Source organism: Fusarium falciforme, chromosome 2 (genome assembly GCF_026873545.1).
Source record: "Fusarium falciforme chromosome 2, complete sequence".
NCBI lineage: Eukaryota > Fungi > Ascomycota > Sordariomycetes > Hypocreales > Nectriaceae > Fusarium > Fusarium falciforme.
This window is the reverse complement of record NC_070545.1, coordinates 988,360-1,008,486: the sequence shown is the minus strand read 5'-3', so window position 1 is coordinate 1,008,486 and position 20,127 is coordinate 988,360. Positions and strand designations below refer to the sequence as shown.

The 20,127-nt window shown below is 53.2% G+C and overlaps 6 protein-coding genes across 6 annotated transcripts; 2 read left to right on the top strand and 4 right to left on the bottom strand.

Moving 5' to 3' along the window:
- Positions 1-363: 363 nt before the first annotated feature.
- Positions 364-5,201, bottom strand: NCS54_00226500 (Glycogen debranching enzyme; the record flags this gene model as incomplete). Its single annotated transcript, XM_053147867.1, has 3 exons — positions 364-435; positions 496-4,855; positions 4,969-5,201. The coding sequence occupies 3 exons, from the start codon at positions 5,199-5,201 to the stop codon at positions 364-366; spliced, it is 4,665 nt and encodes a 1,554-aa protein (XP_053003842.1).
- Positions 5,202-7,222: 2,021 nt separating this feature from the next.
- Positions 7,223-8,999, bottom strand: NCS54_00226400 (Hypothetical protein; the record flags this gene model as incomplete). Its single annotated transcript, XM_053147866.1, has 3 exons — positions 7,223-8,248; positions 8,302-8,446; positions 8,497-8,999. 3 exons carry the CDS (start codon positions 8,997-8,999, stop codon positions 7,223-7,225), a joined length of 1,674 nt encoding a protein of 557 aa, XP_053003841.1.
- Positions 9,000-9,570: 571 nt separating this feature from the next.
- On the top strand, positions 9,571-11,644 carry NCS54_00226300 (Fungal-trans domain-containing protein; the record flags this gene model as incomplete). The annotated part of the gene is made up of 2 exons (XM_053147865.1): positions 9,571-9,604; positions 9,666-11,644. 2 exons carry the CDS (start codon positions 9,571-9,573, stop codon positions 11,642-11,644), a joined length of 2,013 nt encoding a protein of 670 aa, XP_053003840.1.
- Positions 11,645-12,131: 487 nt separating this feature from the next.
- NCS54_00226200 (Glycerol-3-phosphate dehydrogenase [NAD(+)]) lies at positions 12,132-13,614 on the bottom strand (the record flags this gene model as incomplete). Its single annotated transcript, XM_053147864.1, has 2 exons — positions 13,394-13,614; positions 12,132-13,323 (listed from the first exon to the last, which is right to left on the bottom strand). The coding sequence occupies exons 1-2, from the start codon at positions 13,552-13,554 to the stop codon at positions 12,132-12,134; spliced, it is 1,353 nt and encodes a 450-aa protein (XP_053003839.1). The 5' UTR covers positions 13,555-13,614.
- Positions 13,615-14,528: 914 nt separating this feature from the next.
- NCS54_00226100 (Gamma-glutamylcyclotransferase) lies at positions 14,529-15,722 on the bottom strand (the record flags this gene model as incomplete). Its single annotated transcript, XM_053147863.1, has 1 exon — positions 14,529-15,722. The coding sequence occupies one exon, from the start codon at positions 15,720-15,722 to the stop codon at positions 14,529-14,531; it is 1,194 nt and encodes a 397-aa protein (XP_053003838.1).
- A 1,406-nt stretch (positions 15,723-17,128) lies between these two features.
- NCS54_00226000 (Hypothetical protein) lies at positions 17,129-20,055 on the top strand (the record flags this gene model as incomplete). The annotated part of the gene is made up of 3 exons (XM_053147862.1): positions 17,129-19,265; positions 19,332-19,663; positions 19,711-20,055. 3 exons carry the CDS (start codon positions 17,129-17,131, stop codon positions 20,053-20,055), a joined length of 2,814 nt encoding a protein of 937 aa, XP_053003837.1.
- Between the last annotated feature and the right edge of the window lie 72 nt (positions 20,056-20,127).

Genomic DNA, 20,127 nt, shown 5'->3' with positions numbered 1-20,127 from the left:
TATCCTTGATATACAATCCTACTATTTTCAAGCCGTTAATTATGCTATTTCTGGCCATGTGAAGGACCAGGCCTGTAGCTGTGCTACGACGGGAATAAGCCTATCAATGAGAGGTCTAGCGTTGTCATGGAATCGATCTGGATCTTGACATGAGCGCCTCAGAGATCATGGCTTAAAGGAAAACAACGCAATCACCAACAGCAACCGAACGCCTGGTAACCAAGTGGTGGTGGCTAAAAAATACTTGTCATTAACCTGATCTAGGAGAATACTCGTAATGCAAAGATGCAGAATCCGTCGTCGTGTGCTCATGCCCATGCCCATGCCCAAGGTGTCGTCATTTCCTTCTCTTCTATCCTATTCCTACTTTTGCTCCTCCACGGCATCCATGTACAAGTCGATGAGACATCCAGCCGACCAAGCTTGTGTGGGGCTCTGCGTGAGTGTTAGCATGAGATCGACATGTTGATCTTGTATATATAAACTTGAACGTACCGAGTCTGGACAGTATTCTCCATTCTTCTGGGTCAGCTCCTGAAGACCGGCCCAGGGACTCTCCCGAATCATCTTCTTGCACCCACTAAGGCGTCGAGTAACCTGCTGGAAAGCCTCAGTGCGGCCCTCAGGCGTCGTCCGCCTCTTGAGGTCAAACTTGAGCAGAGCTCGGAGGAAGAAGCCCGTAGGCCATATCCACTCAGGTCCCTGGTGGTAGTTTCGTCCCTTGCTCGTGGCAAAGTCATCACTGTCCTCGCTATTGATGTAGTATGGGCGGTAGTTGAGGTCTGCAGGATCCAGTGTGGCCATTCCTTGAGGGCCTCGGAGGACCTCGTCAGCGAGGCACAACGCGTGCATGGCGTGATCGGGATCAAACAGGTCGGGCGCCGTGGTCATGGCAATGGCAAAGTTGGGGCGTAGTTGGTAGTCCTCGTACTCCTTGCCCGACTTGTAAAGGTCCTTGTAGACTCCGCGACGGTTGACGATAGGGGTGTTGACGTCGTATTTGGAATCATCTTCGGGTGACAGGGGCACATAGTAGCATCGCTCAAAGTTGGCCTTGACCAATCCTGCCCAGTCAGCCAACGAGATGGAGCTACCATCAGACTTGTCCACACTGCCATATGCGTACTGGCCCTTCTCGTGGAGTCCGGCTAGCCAGTTGAGAGTGCTGTAGAGCATGCCCGTGATTTCAATAGCAGCGCCATCACGGGGAGTTCCAGGAACGCCCTTGGAACCAGCACGCTCGCTTTCACCCATCTTGTCCATCCATGTGCCGCAGTTGAACTGGTTGCCTCCGAAGATGATACCAGTCTCCCAGTCGACCTTGATGTCCTGGTTAAAACCCTCATCCTTCATCTGAGAATCAATCTGTGGACCAGCGTTGGCTTCTCGGTACTTCATACCTGAAGCATGTCTTTGAAGCGCCTCCTGGATGACATCTTCAATAGTGCTCTCCTTTGAATACGCCCTCGAGTCATCGGTGGGGAACCAAGTGTCATCGTAAGGCAAGAAGCGACGCTTGACCTTGGTCTTGAAGATCCCAACGCCCTCAGGGGCAAATCGTGTGTAATCTTGGATGCACTGGAGGAAGAACCAGACCGAATCTCGAGAGTTGTACCGAGGCGCATCGCCACTGCTAAGGAGGTTGGGAATCATGCCATGCTTCAACACGCTCGCAAAGGCCAGGATGTGCTCCTTGGCATCATCGAAACGGCCGGTGCCGATGAGGAGACCGCGAAGAGAGATGAAGACGTCTCGCCCCCAGCATCTTGCCCATTCCACGGCGAAGTGAGGGAGGCCAGCGGCAAGAGAAGGCACCAGCTTGTTAGGCCACAGAGATGCTGACTTGACATAGCCAACCTGCTGGACACTAACCATGGCCAGGCTTTGCAAGAACCATTGCCCATCTCTCACACTCGCGTTCATGAGCTCCAGAGACCTCTCCCAGCTGGCCATATAGGCAGTACGCAGGACAAGGCCAAAGTAACGAGGGAGCAGGAAGCTCGGAATCTTCCGGATAGCATCAAACCGCTCCTTCAGCCACGTTAAAGGCTGCGCAAGGGCTTCGTTTCCGGGAATGGCACTAATTCTCTGTAGTCGGGCCAAGATGTAGTCCAATGCCCACTGGCCATCACGCAGATTTTGACACAGCGGATGAGCCAGGTTGTTGTCTCGGATAATGTCCTTGAGGAGACTCCACCATCCCTGAAGACCCGCGTAGACGAGCTTTCCATGTCCGGGGATATCGTATACACCATCCCGGCCATCGCTCTCGTCTCGCTCTTCAGCCTCACATCGGTACAGAAGGTAGTTGAGGTCAGACAGGCTGAGCTCATTCCATGCAGCCTTGGCTCCCGAGGTGACGTAGTTGTCCAGACCCGAAGAGTGCTCCGCCGCTGGGATCCACGTCTCAAAGAGTGCAATACTTCCTGGAGGGAACTTGTCGCGCACCGTGATGATGGTGTCATCGCCCTTGATCTCCATCCGAATTCCTGGCAGGTCCTTGACTCGACTGGGCAGGCCACGCAGGTACTTCTTGTCCTCGAGGATTCGCTTGGTTGTCTCCTCGCTGGCGTCAACCTCAAGCATCCAGCTTCCAAGATGGCGGGCTTTGGTGCCAGTGAGATGTACAGCACTAAAGGCACCGTTGCCATTGCCGTAGCCGGGGAATGCGGTATGAGCAATCAGGAAGTAGCCCTTTCGGGACTCGGGGTGGACTCGGTGGACCGTGATGTACTGGTCCTCATGATGGATGTGAGTCTCATCATAACCATCCTTGCCCATTAGAGTGTGAATCTGGTTGAGCAACTTCTTGACTCCGCCAATGCCATCCTCGCCACCTCCAATCTTAATAGGCTTGGGTCCAGACGATGCTGATGTGTAGAGGCGAGTCTCGTTCACCAGATCGACGAGCTTCGGGTAGATCTCGTCATAGCCCATAACACTGCCAGTGGCACTTGAGCACATGCAGACAAGGGCTGCGTTAGGCAGGGTATCTCGAGCATCACGCTTTTGAGCTGGTGTCTCGTTGTCGTGCGTGCAGTCCATGAACAGGGCATGTACAGGGCTCGGCTTGACTGTTCGGACAATCTCTCTGGAGAAGGGTCCAGCGCCGTTGGTGTCACTGGCCTTCGGGCTCGTAGGACTTCCCGAAGGCGTGCGAATGTCTGACTTGGAGACCTCGTCAACCTCAAAGCTGCCAATAGGTCGGCCACCGTGCCTGTGCACAAGCCTGCTGAGCTCGCCCGTGCTCCACGCCTGCATAGCTTCACGGATAAGAGAGCTGAGGCCGAGACGCTTCACAAAGACGTAATCCATCTCCTCAGACCCAGTGAACAGCTCGGCGACTACATATAGATCTGGTCGCACCCGGCGGGCCTCGTCCAATATGTGTTCAGCGACGTGAATAGGGGTAGAGTGGCAGTTGTCAATGCGAAGACCAGCAAAGTACTTGGCCAGCATGCGAGCATACTTGGTCATATGCTCCCATAGCCAGGGGTTGTCTTCAGGGCTCGAGCCATATCGCAGCTTGACGCAATCGCCCCAGACAATAACTTCTCGACGAAGGTAGACTCGCGAAGCAGGGCCCGCATTATCAACGAGCGCATTGCCACCCCAAACCCACCCATTGTTGACCAAAGCAGTGTCTTCAGGCTTGTGCTTGGATGTTGTAGCGTTGGCAGGAAGTCGAGTAAAGTATGTCTCGATCAGGGGGTTGGCCTCGTTGATGGGACCCAGCTTGGGGCCGTGATCGTCAAGTCGGACATATTTTATCCTGTTAAAGATTTGCTGAAGGATATCGTCCACTTCGGAGTCGTACTCCTTGTAAAAGTCCACGTTGAGAATATCCAGGATCTCGACAATCTTGGCTCTTGCTGTGGCATCATCAGGGGACTCTAAAACAGAGGACAAGAAGCTTGCAGCGACATCTGGCTTGACTCTTCTGCGGAAACGCTCTCCCATACGATCTGTACCAGCCAAACCAAACTCTCTCATAAAGGTAACCTGGTCCTTGACCGGCGCCGCCTTGACCTTTTGGAGCTGCTTCTCAAACTCGTCCGAGTCTTCGGGGGCGTATAGGCTTCCCTTGGAGAGAGCTTCGACCGTCGCATCGGCGTCTCGGTCGACATCGAGGGCGTAGTATTCCCACAGCCGAATCTTGGCAACAACCTCTGTCTTGATTGCGTTCATGATCAGGAGCAGATCTTCGCTGGACTTGAGCTCGGTTGGCAATCCAAGCTTCTCCAAGTTCTCACTCAGCTCCAGGAGCTTCGTGTCAAGCTGGTAAGCAGATTCCAGCCAGGGAGCCGTAGTGAGGTTGTAGCCGGCCTCGGGGTGCTCCTCCAGCCACTTGGTGTTGTTTGCTGTGTGGTTAAGCACGATGTCGGTCAAGCTGAGAAGGGAATGGTTCTGTTCGAGACTGTCTACCATCTTCTGGACGTCCTCCTCGCCCTTGGGGAAACAGGCAGGGTCCCAGCCAAGTTGGTCGTACAAGCTGTAGGGCGAGTTGGACTCTCCGCGCACCTGTAAAGGAGTGAAGTGGATCATATTGTAGCCACGATCACTGATGCCGCCGAGGTGACGCTCCCAGTCGTTGGGATATTTGCCCATGAACTTGCTGATAACCGAGAAGATTGACAGGGCGGGCAGCGGCAACGGCCTGCCGTCAAGCTTGAGTCTGGGCGCAACATCGATGTAGTACAGAGGGGTCTTCTTGAGGTTCTCCTTCTGGTCAGAGCTGGCTTCTAGCTCTTTCTTGAGGTCGGGGAGCTCGGCATAGGTGGTGTAGAAGGCATAGGCTCCAGGCTGGTGAATGGGAATGGAGATTTCGAGTGTGCGATTGAAGTCTGGCGTGAGCCTGAGTTGCGACAAGAGTTAGTGACTGTGTTGCTGCCATCCGCCGGGTTCTTAGAGGAGCGCCGGAGTGCTGCAAATAACTCAATTGGCTCCAGGAGCTTGAAATAGACTCACTTGTACTCGCGGAATTTGTCGCGACGAAATTCCTGACCCTCGTCGGGGATGTTGACCCAGAGGCTGCCATGACGACAAATGGACGAGGTACCCTCGATAGCAAAGCGTATCGTGATAGCATCATTGGACCTGGGAGCCAGATAGATGTACTCGCCCGGCACCTGAGGCGAGCCATCGTCGTTGAGCGGCAGCAGATAGACCTCGTTGGACGTCATGGTGTGCGGTGGGCTCATGATGAGAGGAGAGAAGGGCGGGCGCTGCGTGCCCCGCGGAACGACAAGTACCTCTTGGAGACGGGATGGAGCTCATCCACTGCAGCTGCAACTACAGTCACAGCCAAGGAACCGCGTAGCGCAGGTAGTGGAGCAAATGATGGCTAACGGTTCGTGTCGGCGGGGAGCTTGAAGCACGCTGCTTGGGTCGTTTTAGTGGGCTCGCCTGTGCTTGGTCCAGGGATCTGGGATCTGGGATCTCGGGCGGGATCGACAGATTGGCTGATGAGCAGTAGAGACGAAGTGATGTGCCAGAGATAAGGCGATGTAGGGAGGGAGGTGAGGGGCTGGAATCTCCGATGGGATAAGCCAGAAGAGGGATGATGAGGAAAAGAAGAGGGAAAAGAAGGTGTGAGGATGGAAAGGATAGTCCGAGCGAGTAGGAGAGGACGGGACCTAGCCACAGCGGGAGGATATGGCTGTGGTTGACGAGGTGAAGGACAGAGACAACACCAAAAAGTCGGCTACACAAGAGAAAGAAAGAGGAGAGAAGAAAAGAAAAAGCCACAAAAAAAATCAGCTCCGTCAACATCAAGCCATTTCTCTATAACCGAATCTGGGCAACTTAGTATCAGGTAGTAGCAGTAGTAAGCATCATGGAACTCTGTGTTACTGTACCTCCCGTCTCATCCGTCGAGTCTGGGCGGTCAACACGAACGACGGGAGCCAGGGTCAACCAAGTTTCCTGCCTTTCGAATCATCCATCACAAACACGGTCGAGGAGCAGGGGCATTCGTTCCCGGGGCGAGGCTGGAGCAAAGCAAGCCCAACAAAAATAATTCACGCATGGCTAGTGGACGAGAAGGAATTGAGTTTTTTTTCCTTATTCTTCTTTTCTTTGTTTGGTCGTGAAGAGATGAGCCGAGACGCACGAAGCTTGATGCTCTTGGCTTAGCTCGAAGCAACACCAAGAACAAGCACTGTAGAGTAAGCGGGACAGCGGCCGACCAGAAGACGGGCTAGCCTTGAATGGTTACGAGTCGAGCTCAAGTCCAAGCGTCGCCAGGGGAAGCTTCGCAAACAATGAATGAGGGGAAGCTTCCGGTGCGGCTGTCTTGAGGAGACTGGCCTAGGTAGTCTTGGCTCTTGTCTCGGTGACCACTTTCAGCATTTCGTTGGTGGCATATGGGCTCATGAGAGTCTTGTCCTCCTTCATGATTCGACTTTGCGAACAAGTCATGAAAATCTGCCAACTTCCTTCACATGCCCCAAACTTGGTTTTGTCAGGAATTACGTCATTGAAGCGCAATGCAAGTTCCCCAATAATTTCCATCTGCGGGCAAGAGTTAGCGCCTCGTCCACGGATCCATCCTGGGTCCCGACTCTCCGGCGGGGCGCGCTACAAGGTCAGTGGACTCTAGGGCAGAGCTTGGGGCTTGAGGTTCACTGAGGAGGACTTATCGCGTAGTAACAAGAGTGTCTTTATTCATAAGGAGAGGAATTCTTAAGTTCAAAGGTATGTTGGTTAGGAATTGAGGTAATTGAGCTCTTCAATGCACTCAAACTGGGCACAACAGCTGTATGCGCCTTGGTGGTTCTACGGCCCGTTTCTGCGTCCACCCGTCGATCAGAACAAGACCTTGAGTCTAGAACGGTCCTTGTGCCGATCATTCAAGATGGTTGAGGTACCTGGAACTAGGCGTGAATCATCTTGAATACTTACGGAGAGAATCAGCCGGTAACTGGATGCCTAGGAGATGGTGGTTTGGCGTGTGCCTTTGGCTGTGTAGTTGTAGTAGGATGGTGAAACTAGAAGACAGCGATAACATGTAAAGTCTATGTAAAGAATAAGAGTTCTATGAAATAACAATGGATATTTTAAACACCATTTTTCTGTATCTTTTTAATAATGCACCATCTCCCCCTCCCCACCAACACAAACCTCCCCTCAACCACCCACGTTCCTTCATCCACATCACCCATCGTTTACCCACCGCTTGTTCCACTTTCTGCTCAGTCAGCTCCTCCACTTCCATCATCCTTCAAAACCGCTTCTTTGTAAGAAACAGCGATGAAACAGTCAGCAGCGCACCCGCAGCGATCACCATGACCCAAATCTCCGAGATGGTCTTGACCAGCACGTCCAGGCAACGCCGCCTCAGCTCCGGGCTGATGGTTGCCAGAATCTTGCTCTGCGAACCCGCGATAGCTGCCCGGATCTCCTCTGTCGAGAAGCCTTGACCCTGGAGCACCTTGTTCATGCCGTCGAATGCACGGCTTTGGAAGATGGAGCTTGCGATCGCTAGACCTAGCATTTGGCTCTTGCCTTGGGAGATGTTGAGGAACTGGATCGATTCGGCGAGCCGGTCTGGCTTGACGATGTGCGCAGCTACCGCGTAGCCCGCCTGACTGGTCGTTAGGCCAAAGCCCAGGAGCGCCGAGAAGCCGTACGTGTAGCTCGCGGGGGAGTCGGCCTTGATGGTGTACATGGCTGCGCCGCCGGCTGTGAGCAGAAGGCCAGAGATCAGGTACCAGACCATGTGGTAGCCGGTACGAGGCATGGCATATCCACAGAAGAGGATGGCCGAGATGTAGAAGAAGATGAAGGGGAGAAGTCGGACCGCCGCCTCAGTTCCCGAGTCGCCGTGGACAAAGAGAAAGTACAACGGGATGTAATACACGGCAACGAACAGACCAGCTCCACCACACGCAATGGCGATGTACAAGATTATCATCTGGGGATTGGCCAGGAAGTCGCAAGGGAAGAGCCGATCGATCTTGTTGGTGAAGACGGTGTAGTACTGCGTGATGGCGAACGCAGCGACGAAGACGACGAAGAGCACGACGCAAGTGATGAACCGACCATCATCCCACGCCCACTCAGGGCCTCCGAAGGTGAAGGCGAGGACGAAGCAGACATAGATGCCCGTGTTGAGGGTAATCCCAAGCCAGTCAAGTCTCTTCAACTTGTCAACAAAGGATGTGTCGGGCTGTTGAGGCAGCGAAGGCAGGGCAAAGAGGTAGATGGGCGAAGTGACGGCGAAGATGACCAAGTTCAGGTAGAATGCCTATCACTGGTTAGGCAAAATAAGTTCGAGTCGTCGAGTTGAGCTAGGCTTACCCATCTCCAAGTTGCAGCGCTATCTGACAATAGTCCTCCAACCACTGGTCCAAGGATACACCCTCCTCCATAGACGAAGCCTTCAAAAGCGATATAGAATGCCGCTTCACGAGGACTGGCAGTCGAAGACACCAAGTTCAATGTTCTACACGAGTTAGCACTGATTTCGTCTCACCGACATCCCCTGAATCTTACCCAAGATACATTCCCGCACCACCAGCGCCAGCCCAGACACGTCCAACGATCATGGCACCCATGGAAGGGGCAGCACCACAAAGGGCACTAGCTGCTGAGAACATGACTAGAGATGCGATGTAAAGGTACTTTGTGTCAAACATGCCATACGCCTTGCCGAGGGGGAGGATGGCAACTGTGGCTCCCAGCCCGAAACCTACTCCGAGCCACCCAAGCTTTGTGACATTGTCAAAGGTCTCGGAGACGGCAGCTTGGATATCTGCAGCAATAGTTGTATCGAGTCCGTAGAGAAAGTTTGCTGAGAAGATGGCGACGCACACGAGGAACCAGCGGAAGCCCCTGATGGTTCTCTCCTGTTGAGGTTCTTTGGGCTCGGAGGTTGCAGGGCTGTTTTCGTCCGAGGACTCGTTTCGCAGGGTTGGAGTACTCGAAGAAGGATTATCCTGTTTCTCCATGTCTCCTTGGTTCATGCCAGGGGCATTGTGAGTGATGATGGAACTCATAGTTGGTGATGTAAAGGTGTTCTGAGTGAACGAAGCTTGGAACTGCTGCTGAGACAAGACATCTTGGTAACAGCGAACCGATGATATTTATCTACAGAATCCTCCTGGTTAACACGACTGAATTTCACAATCCTCATCTCCCCAAAGGAGTCAACTCCAGAACTCCTCGATTCCGGTCAGAGTTGTAAGAGAGGTTGACCGAAATTCCGTGGGTCTGACCAATCAGACGCGACGGAACCGCGGAGACTTTTGGGTCCCAACTACGGAATCCAAGATATATCCGCAATCTCCGCCCAGCTTCATCTTGCAACTCACTGCTTTCCAATCCTTTCGTTTAAAAGACCCATAGAAGCTTGTTTCTTATTTGTAATGCTCCCTCTGTTATCTCTGGGGTCGCATAATGGCGAGGGAAGGGCTGAAATTTGTTCACCCGCGCTCTCGAAACCGTCGAGGAAGCAGGTCTCTCGGGCCTGCGATCACTGTCGCTCGAGACGGGTAAAGTGCGATCATGGGAAGCCATGTAGACCTTGTCGGCAGAAGGGGCTACAGTGCAATAGCAGGGGGAGGTTCAATGACGAGGCTCGAACTCTTCCCCAGGCGTTGCAGTAAGTTTGAGAGGACAAGTGGTGGAGTTTTACTAACACCCTTCTTCGTTTAGGGAAATAGAGAGACTTAGACGCCGAGTGGAAGAGCTAGAGTCTCAACTCGAGGAAGCGCGCCGTCATGTTGCATCGTTACCTTCAGGCATTCCCACTCCTACTCACTCAACCCCTTCATCAACCGAACTTCAACTCTATCGCTCGCCCTCAAGCCCAACGCCAGCGCCCTCACCGCCGAAGAGGCAATGGGAGGGAATCTACACAGCATCTGGTCGCTCCGACCAGACATCCTATTATGGCCCATCCTCATCCCACTACTTCATCGGCCGTATCGGCTGCTTTCTAAGCCAAGCCTTCCACCAGCCACTACAACACAGGTGCATGGAACCAAAGGGGATGAACAGGAGACTCGACGATCCTACAAGCCAGGAAGACGCCATATCTCGAACAGACCGTCGAGCCGAGGTTCCTAAGCCTTCCATGTCTCGCATGCAGGAGGAGTACTTCCTCAACCTGTTCTGGGAATCACACCACGCCAACATACCCATCATCCAGGAAGGCGAATTTCGAAAGCTTCACAACTCTTTATGGAGCGACTCTAGTTCCTATCGCAAGCCATCTGCTCTGGTAGACATCATCCTCGCCATCTCGATGCAGTACGGCTGCGCATTCCTGCTTCGGGGCTCGGGCGCCAACAGCCGCGATCAAGATGATGCTAGCATCGCAGGCCGGTGGTACTACCGAAGATGTCAAACCCTTCTGGCCTCAGAACTAGAAAGTCCATCTATTACGACGCTGCAGTGCCATCTCTTCTCCGTCGTGTACCTCTGCTGCGCATCCTTCCAGAATATGGCACACTCAACCCTTGCCGCCGCCATGTCCGTAGCGCAAACCCTCGGCTTACATCTCGAACCGCCAGCGTCAATGCCAAGAGCTGAGAAAGAGCTACGAAAGAGACTTTGGTGGGCGACATTCATCAACGATTCCAAGACCGCCCTGAAAGTCGGCAGACCGCTCTCGGTGCAAAGGTCTCAGATCACAGTCTCCCCTATCAGCGACGACGAAGAAGCTGCTTCCTTCTTCGACTCGAGCCTTGGATCTTATGACGGAGTGACATGGCTCACATACGCCGCTCAGAACCAAAAGCTCATAATTGTCTCGACAGATATCCATGATGCGTTTTACGAGAGATGCTCTGAGATTCTCGGGCAAAGCAGTCACTCGACGCCCTACAAGAACTCCAAGGATCTTGAATCATGCGCCAAGTTCATCACTAGCCAGTTGCCTGCCCTCCAAGCATGGGCCGACCAAGTTCCCCCCGGCTTAAGGCTTCAACGGCGTGATTCAGGTGCCCCCTTTTCCGCCGATCGAACCCCAATCCTAATCGACTCCTGTGCACCGCTCTGGCTGCAACGTCACCGAATCTGCCTCGAACTCATCTACCACACTCTCCAATCCAACCTCCACCGACCCTTCATCAACTTTGCCCCTCCGCCAGGGACATACACCCCCACTGCAGAGCGCCACGCAGTGACCTGCGCAAACCATGCCGCGGCATACACCCACATACTACACCAGACCCTTCAGGAAACCGATATCATGAACGGCTGGCAAGAGTTCTTTATCTGGCAGTGGAATGCCACGGTCAACATGATCGGTTTTGTGCTCGCGTGTCCTATCAACGCCGCCACGAGCAGCGTTCGGAGAGCCATCGACAAGGCCGTCGAGGTATTCGAGGTTTTTGGTAGGGATTTTGCTATTGCTGCGAGTGCGGCAAGTGTGACAAAGAATCTCACGACAAAGGCAGACCTGTTGATGGATCAACTACGCAGTGGTATTACCGCTGGTGCTGAGACGGGAGTCGTAGATGGAGTGGCGGGAATGACAGTAGGGGAAAGGGATAACGTCCAGACTGGACAGACCGCCGAAGAAGGCCTGACAGAATTCATGGATTGGGCCTTGACTGTGGACTCGTTTAACAACTTTGAGGACTTGTTTGTTGATGTGAACAAGTCAATGGACTTCTGGGGCGTCAACCCTGTTTGAACGACTAGAACTTGTATCAAGCCGGCAGAAACCTCCACAGAGATCACAACGGGGGGTTCAAGTTAATCACATCCGTTTCTGTTAGGGATACTTCAGTCAATACTTGGGTTTGCCTAAGCGAGAAGTACTCAAAGCATAAGGATATAAAAGCATAAGTATATAGTAAATATTCTCACACTGACGCAACCCTCTTTGTTATATCAATGACAGTGAGGCGAGGTATAGAGCGGAGGTTTCTGCCGGCCTATGGGATAGAAACACTATGATAATCAGTAACTTGACCTATCAGAGCAATAATCACACCAAGATCATAAACCCAACTTGTACAAGTTTATCGCTGTAAATCACAATTCATTCCGAATTCGCCTGCCTGATACTATGAGTAAGCCCACGTAAACTACCTATCTGAGCCATACCAACGCCGCTCCATATTGGCCAACCGTCCAACCCATGTTATCTCCCAGCCCTATCCCATAAGTCTAATCTTTCAAGAGTCTTGAACAAGGTTGGGAATATCATCCACCTTGGCCTGACCATTCAAGATGGCGTGCACTGCGGTGAACAGGGGGTACTCCGACTCCAGTCCTCTCGCCTTCAAAAAGCTGTTGACCTCCTCTGCCGTCGTGGTACCCTGGATCTTCTGTCCATTGAGTTCTTGCTGCTCGACTTCTTGCACCGAGATGCCCTTCTCCACGGACTTCTTGGCACAGCGGAAGTTACGACCACCGGAGCAGGAGGTGATCAGATCAGCGACACCAGCCGATGACTCTGTGAAAGTGGCAGTATGCACGGTCTCACCGAAGAATTCCTTGCCGAACTTAACCATCTCCATGAGACCAACACGCATGATGGCAGCCTTGGCGTTGTCACCCCAACCGCGACCATCGACGAAACCAGCTGCGAGAGCGACCACGTTCTTCAACGCACCACTCAAGGACACACCCGCAACATCAGACACCATCTGGACGTGGAAATAATGTCGGTGGAACAGGGAGCGGAAGCAGTCCTGGTCTAGAGGAGGGTAATCGGCGGGCATAGCGGTAAGCTTGGTCTTGGAGGTTCGGCCACGGACATCCTTGTGGCGGATATCAGGAAGCTCGCCAATTGTAGGGTTGGGGCTTCCGTCTCGCGGCGATGGAGCTCTGCTGTTGTCCAAAGCCGGGGGGTCATAAGCAATGGTCGTCTCCGACCACTTCTCCTCTGCAATCTCACGGGCCAAGTTGGCACCACTGAGCGCACCGCAGTAGATGCCAAGGCCATCACCAATCCACTCGCTAAACAGGCTCACACCGTCATCGGTGACGTTGACACCCTTGATACAGCTGATACCACGGGCGAAGGGCAGGATGTGCCCGTTGATCTGCTTGCAAACATTTGCAATAAACTGGTGGGGCAAGTTGAAGACGAGAATGGTGGAGTCCTTGACGGCGGCGCGAATGTCAGGGTTGGCGACAATGTTGTGAGGCAGGGCGATGCCGGGCAGGTACTTGACGTTCTCGTGGTGCTTGTTGATCACCTCGGTGAGCTTCTGGGGCTTGTCGCCAATCGTTTCGTCATAGTACTTGGAGTCCTTGGATATGGTCACGTCTTCCTCATAGACCCACATCTGGACCTCTTCCTCGAAGATGTCTTTGTTTGCGCGGGTGTTCTCGGCAAGGATTTTGGCAATCGTTGAGCCCCTGCGTCACGGAAAAGTATGTTAGCAAGCTGCGCAAAGCTGAATTGAGCTTCGGAAGGGGTTGGGCGTACCAATTGCCGGATCCCACAATGGTCACCTTGTGCTTCTTCGAATGCCCGCCCAAGTTCGCCATGTTGCCGAATGTCGTCGTCGAGTAGCTGCGTGTGCAAGAAAGAATTCTTTTTGACTTGATCAAGACAGAAGTAGGTCGCAAGACGAGGGAACGAAACATGCGAGAACAGGCAAAGTCGAAGCAAAAGGTACCAAGGAAGCAAGAGTGAAAGCTTGTGAGAGAGAGGAGGGGTAGGAGATATACGATGGATTTGTCTGGACCACGCTCAGCTTCCCAAGGTTGTTGAACCCTGGAGCAAGCCACAATGACGCAGGGCAGTAAAGTGGCGGGTGACACCGCCTTCCACAAACAGTCAAGCGCCCCATCAAAACCCATCGATTTTCCGGGGCAAGGGCCGGAAGGATGAGCCTGGGATCGGGGCCACCGACCTCCGACCGGCCGAGGCCATCACATGCGGCGGGAACGAGGACGTGAGAGGCCAACAGCTGAAATCGCAGCTTTTTTTTGCGTGGGCATATCCATTTTCACATGTGAAGCTGACAAGGATCTCGAGCACAGCATCGTTCTTGGGGAACCGGGGGGCGACATTGCATGCAGCACAATCCAGGAACAGGACCGAGCCCCGTTGCTAAACATAAACGACCACGGGCCGATCCTCCTCCCTGGCTTGCGGCCGGCTACGGTCGCGTGACGGCTCATGCCGTCGAGGTCAAGATCATGAGCTTGTGGATGTGCGAGGTTGACGCATAAAGGGCCCTCGAGCTGCCGCCGCTAGGAATCGCGTCATATCACATCCTTGATACCGAGGATGCATCGTTACATTGACTCGAAAGCACTTGATGTCGACATGCGTGCGCTAGGTCTCAACAAGACGCATTCCCGCAACCAGTTTCACCCCAACCATGCTGGTTGAGCCACTTCCGTCCCTTTCATCCGCCCAAAGCAGCTTGTGCGACATCTTGGCACGCAGTGGATGAGAGACATGCACCAGAGTGCTTCAAGGTTTACAATTCAACCAGTAGTATTATATTATTTAAGGAACGAAGCAGTAGTTAATTGGTTACTCCTAATCAGTGGATCGTAATCACAGCTCGCAACATATATGGCGTATAGCCGATGCTCTCCCTATGAGCTTAGTCAAATTCTTTCAGTAATCCCACCTTTTCCTCATCCAAATGCGGGATTCGTTGCCGAACTTGGGACCATGAAGGCTTCTTCTTGTGTCCCCAGCGCTGCTCTGTCTCTTCAGTTCTCTCACCATCTCCCAAGACCGGTTTCAAAATGTCATCATACATCATCCAACTCAAGTTGAAAAAGACGGTGGTAGCAAGGGCCAGCCACCGAGGCAGTTTCCCATCTTTATCCGCCAGAGGACCGGATAGGACCATGATTGCGAAGAAGACTAGGCTGATAACCAAGTACACAGCGGCGCCGATGCGTTGCCTCCAGTTGGTGATGGTATAGGTCGGCATGGCATTGAGCCAGCGCTGGTAGCCTTCAGGAAGCTCATGCTCCTTAGCACCATCCCGGATCAGGTTCAGGTAACGAGCACTTGGTTGCGCATAGCCGGGCTCTCGAACAGGATGGATCAGGAAGCGATACCACCACTTCTTCTTGCGAGGATCATCGGGCAGATCAGAATCGGGGATCTGGGGCGCAAAGAGCGTCTTGGCCAGGAATGGCTTTGGGATTTCAGGGAAAGGCTTCTCTGGAATAGAAATCCTGGGAGGAAGAGGAAGGCATGGCACCATGATCTGCTTGTAGCCTGTTCCACCACCCTCGGTGCGGATGATGGTCTTGTAGTCTTCTTCTGTGACCTCATACACCACACCCAGGAGACCCTCATCCCATTTGGACTCTGAATGGGGAGGCTGCGGGGGATCAAATGGGATCTTGGGAGGCAGCTTCGGCTTATCGGGCATCTTCCTGTATCCAACATTCGCGAAACATGGCTCGCGATAAGGAATTCCTGGGAGGTCGAACTTGAGCTCCAACGTAGGTACTGAGACGTTCACCTGCGATAGAGGACGGATACCTCGCATGCCGAGAAAGGTTTGCGCACACATGTTGGATCCGTAGGCGAGGTAGAGAAAGGTGTTGGGCTTTGGGTGGTCGGGGTCATCGACGACATCTTCGGCGGCCAGCGCTAGACGTTCCGCGGAGGTGCGAGGTATCGACGAAACAGAAGGATACTTTGGCGCGAGCGTTGGCTCGGGCGCGGGCCGTTGCGCAACGCTGACCTTGCACAAGCTGGCGAGGGCGCAGGTCTTGGTGCCCGCATCGCTGACTGCGCTGGTGAGACCAGGCTGCTGTTCGTGCTCCGACATGGCGATTCTGACTGGGTGGCTTAAGGTTTAACTCGGTAACCTTACTGCAGTGCCGTTCTGAAGTGCCGTAACCGTCTAGCACCTCCAAATGATGACGAGTGAGCAGCCTTGTGTTATCGAAGCCAGCGATGTTGTTCAGGAGTATTTATGAGACCGACGACCCGGACGATCCAAAGCGAGATGCGGAGGTCGCGGACTTCTCCACTGATGCCTGTGCTTTAAGTCCGCTCTCTGGCTGGAATGTGCTGAATAATACCCGTGCATCGACGACATCATGGTCGGTGTCGGGGCGACATGGCGCCCGAAGTCCGCTCGTCTGCTTCTCTAATATCAATGCATTTCACCTTCGGACCATCGGGCTATCCTATAATAAACAGTGTGGACCTATCATTATGAATCATCTAGGATCTATGGTCTTGACCCCAGATCAGCCCGGCATTGTAGATGCAGAATTCGTCCGTCGGAGCCCGAGCTGAAGCGTCTCGAATCCTTGTCTCATATGGATCTTGGCTGGTCGCTTTGATGTTCTTTTAGTCAATACCTATTCAACCGAAGAGCTTACTTTACAATGGAAACACATGCTGCTGAGAATCCTAGGTGTCAATTGTAACAAGTGAGGTGCGTCATGAAGCTCGTCACACTAATGAATTACGCGTAACTCCTTAGATCTCCTCCAGAAAAGAACATTTTGATAGAAATCAGGGACGTAAGCGTTGTGTTAATACATGCCCATATACAATAGTAAATTTTCTTGATCTTCCATACTTTTTCAATTCCACGCTGCATTTTTGCGTCCATCTTTTGAAGCTTGACCTTCCATGAAATGGCGACAAACCTACCCGGTACCTCTGGGCAGCTGCATGATGAATTATTATCGGTGCCAACCATCAACGATAGCCCACGTCACGACTGGGATGCCGCTCCTGCCCTCCAAGGTTGCGATGCATTGCTTCCGTAGAGAAAATGTCCTCGTCACTTTTTTTTTTTTTTTACCCTCATAGCCATGCCAGCGCGATATTAATTTTCGAAGTCATCCAACACGTCGAACTTCGTGAGGTTGGGTGCGATCAGATGCCCTGGGAAGCACCTTCTTCTTGAGGGCATGGGTTTGCAGGTGTGGTCGACGTCGCTCCTTCCTCACCCTACACCAGAACGCACAACGTCCCAAGATCTAGAGAATTTCTCCTCAACACCATAATTTCGACATTTCATCATTCTGCGATTGAAGATCTTGGCACGAGCGATACGGCTTCGTCGCACACGAATTTACTGTCATTCGCATCGGACGATATCGCAACTGAGGCTCCAGGTGGCTTGCTACACTAGCAACAGTGTAAGTTGGAGCTCTCTGCCAATACCCCGCCAGACACATCTAACAATTACGCGGAGCCTACGGACACACAGGCATGCCACGGAAGGGTGGCAAATCCACTCAGCGTGGAAAGCCCAGGCTTCTGTCAACAGAGTTCGGACAGCTCGAAACTACCCCGACGTCCCGTCACCTCCAATCTCCCGAGGAGCACCATACACAGACGCCAGTCTCCAAATCGCAAGGTCAGGACAATAGTGATCAAACAGCGCGAGTCAAAAGTTCGACTACAAACCAGAAGCAACAGTTGAGTTTCGTCGATGAGTTTGATGATGGAGTAGACGATGTTGATCTGATCAATTTGGACCCCTTCGAAGAGCCGAAAACACAACCTGCACCTGTCAACGATTTTTCCTGGTCCGAAACTGGATCCTTGACTTGTCGAAGCTCACCACTTCGCGGCGGCGAGGCGTCCAAGGATATTTGGCAGTTTGACAACCAAGGATCGCTGATTGATGCATTCTCAAGCCCAAAGTCTGGCAAGGGAGACCTCCCCAAGACTCAGCCACTCACACAAAGCCTCAACGCCCATCTGGAAGAGTCACCAAACAAAGCTGTGGTTGTAGTGGATTTCTCAGAAACGGCTTCCACAGGGCGACGGAGCTCGCCGTTCCCTTCTCAAATCGCAACCGAGGAATCGTGGGAACTACTCAGTAACAAGCCCCTACTTTCTAGCACCATCCCCGACTCTCTGCAACTGCCCGGAATGCCACTTTATCCACCAGAGAAACCAATTGAACATCTGCCAGCGGATGAGCTCTACGATGCCACCCCTCCTAGGTCGAGTGCACAGCGTCCAGTCGCTCCTCCGCCGCAACGCTCCCAGGCTCCCCGAGAAAGTGTCAAACATGATCAGGATTCGGCACCATCGCAGACGAAGAAAACGAAGCGAGCCCCGACCCCGCACCCAAAGGCCCTGAGGAGAGGTTTGGCCAAGTATATTGAAGATACAGACTTGGTGAGAAATGAAGAGGTACCCGTTTCATCATCGGATCACCCAAAGCCCCGCGAAACTCTCCGAAAGGGAAACAAGACAGGCACTGTCCGAGAAAAGGGACCAAGCGAGGACAAGCAGGCCATCCCACAAGCGCAAGATGACCCAGCAACAGGACAAGGCCAGAAGGGGAAGAAGCGAAAGCAACGTGCGAAGACGCCGATTCAGTTTGACAAGGACACTCAAGCAATCAAAGAAGTCCACCAACCGAAGAAGAATGCCGAACCTCCAGTGAGAATGACCCTCGTGAACGCCATGAAACAGGCAAGCATTGCCTCAAGCTCCCCAGCTCTCAGTGCAAGAAAGAAGGCGGCACCCAAGACTACCCGGAAAGCTGCGCCAAAGTCCACACCAAAACCTGCGCCCAAACCGATTACGAGGAAGGCACAACCCAGAAAGAAACGCAAAATGTCTGTCGAGGAGGAGTACGAAGATGACTCTATCATCGTCGTCGATACAACCGACTTCACGGAACCCAAGCCTGTCATCAACACGAGGGCGAGGACAGCAGCCCAGTCAAAGACCAAATCTGCACGAGGGAAGGAGGGCCCAGAGATCAACGCAAGCTCTCAAGGGTTATCTCATGACCCGATCGTGGTGGCAAGCGACCCGGCCAGTTCATCGATATCAGGAGACGAGCCTAAACGGACAGAGCCGTCGCGGCCATCGCAAGGAATTCAATCTGCAGCACAAAATTTGATGGCAGGAACCGACACGAGTCCCATGGCGACACCAAACATTTCTCTGGAACATGGTATAGACCAGCCATCTGTCGCTTCCCAGCTTCCCAGCGCCCCCAAGGCGAAGGAAGCTATCGTCGATACAATGTCAATGAACGCAGCTGCATCGACAAAGCCTGCCGAAGAGCCTATCAATCTTCGCAAGCGAAGTCGCCAAACCAATGTCAACGCTCCTCAAGCTCTCTCGCATCGTGACCCCAACATCCCTGTGAAAGGTGCTCTCCGTACTACTCGGGGAGCGGGTATCTCGAAAAAGGACACTTCTACAAGAGTTAACAAGGCAGGTTTTGTTCAACGCCGCAAGAGCAGCAAAATGTCACGGAGTTTCAGTATCAGTAAGGCGGGAAGCCCGGTACCAGTTGAGACGGGACAAGGTCTCTTGATTGATGAATCGAGCCCCATCGAGGCCCAGAGTCCACGATTGAAGGAGCAGAAGCTTGGTAGGGAGAAATCTGGACCTAGAAGGTCTCAGCGCCTTCGGCGACCTGAGGGATAGAAATCCTCAGATTCTCGAGGCAACGGTCTACAGCAACGATACATCTCAGGTTTGGCAGCGGCAGAGCCAAACCACGACAAGACCAGAATTGAGCTCAAAGCACGCCCACGAAATGAACAGAGGGAGCAAGAGAGCGACCTCCTCCCTGGCCTCACTGCGCTCAACAAGAACCTGCAGAACCAGATCTTTGAGTCTCTTCAAGGGCAGGACGAGGCATCCGTGGTGGTGGCGGATGGGGGAAAACGGACCAAGACTACGGAGAAGGGCAATGAAGTTACCGAGCAAACCGACCCCGAGAAACCGACAGACGAAGTGGCGGAGAAACTCCACGTGCTGGTTGAGGTAGGTTTCTTGGCCATTGGGAGATACCGTGCTTACTTGCTGCCTAGACAATGTTGAGTCACCTGGCAACCAAGGAAGCCACCATTTACCGCGGGGCGGATGCCTATCGCAAGAGCGGGATCGATTGCGTGGACAAGATGGAGCGAAGGTACAGCCAAGAACGGACTGCGCTGGCCGATGCGTGTAAGAAGGATGGTGATAGGTTCGCTCGGCGAGTTCGCGAAGCGAGAGAAACCGTTGAGGACGGCGAAAAGGCGCGGGGGAAGGCGATGCACCAGCTGGAGCAAGCGGCGACAAAGCGACGTCAGCTATACCAGCAAGCGAGCACTGGCCTGCGGGCCCTTCACGGGCGACTCTTGAAGCGAAAGATGGTGGAGGATGAGGGCATTTAGATGCTTTGAGCACATGGGTAAGATACAAGATGTCCACTACGGAGTATGCACCCAGGGACGCACGGAGAGCAC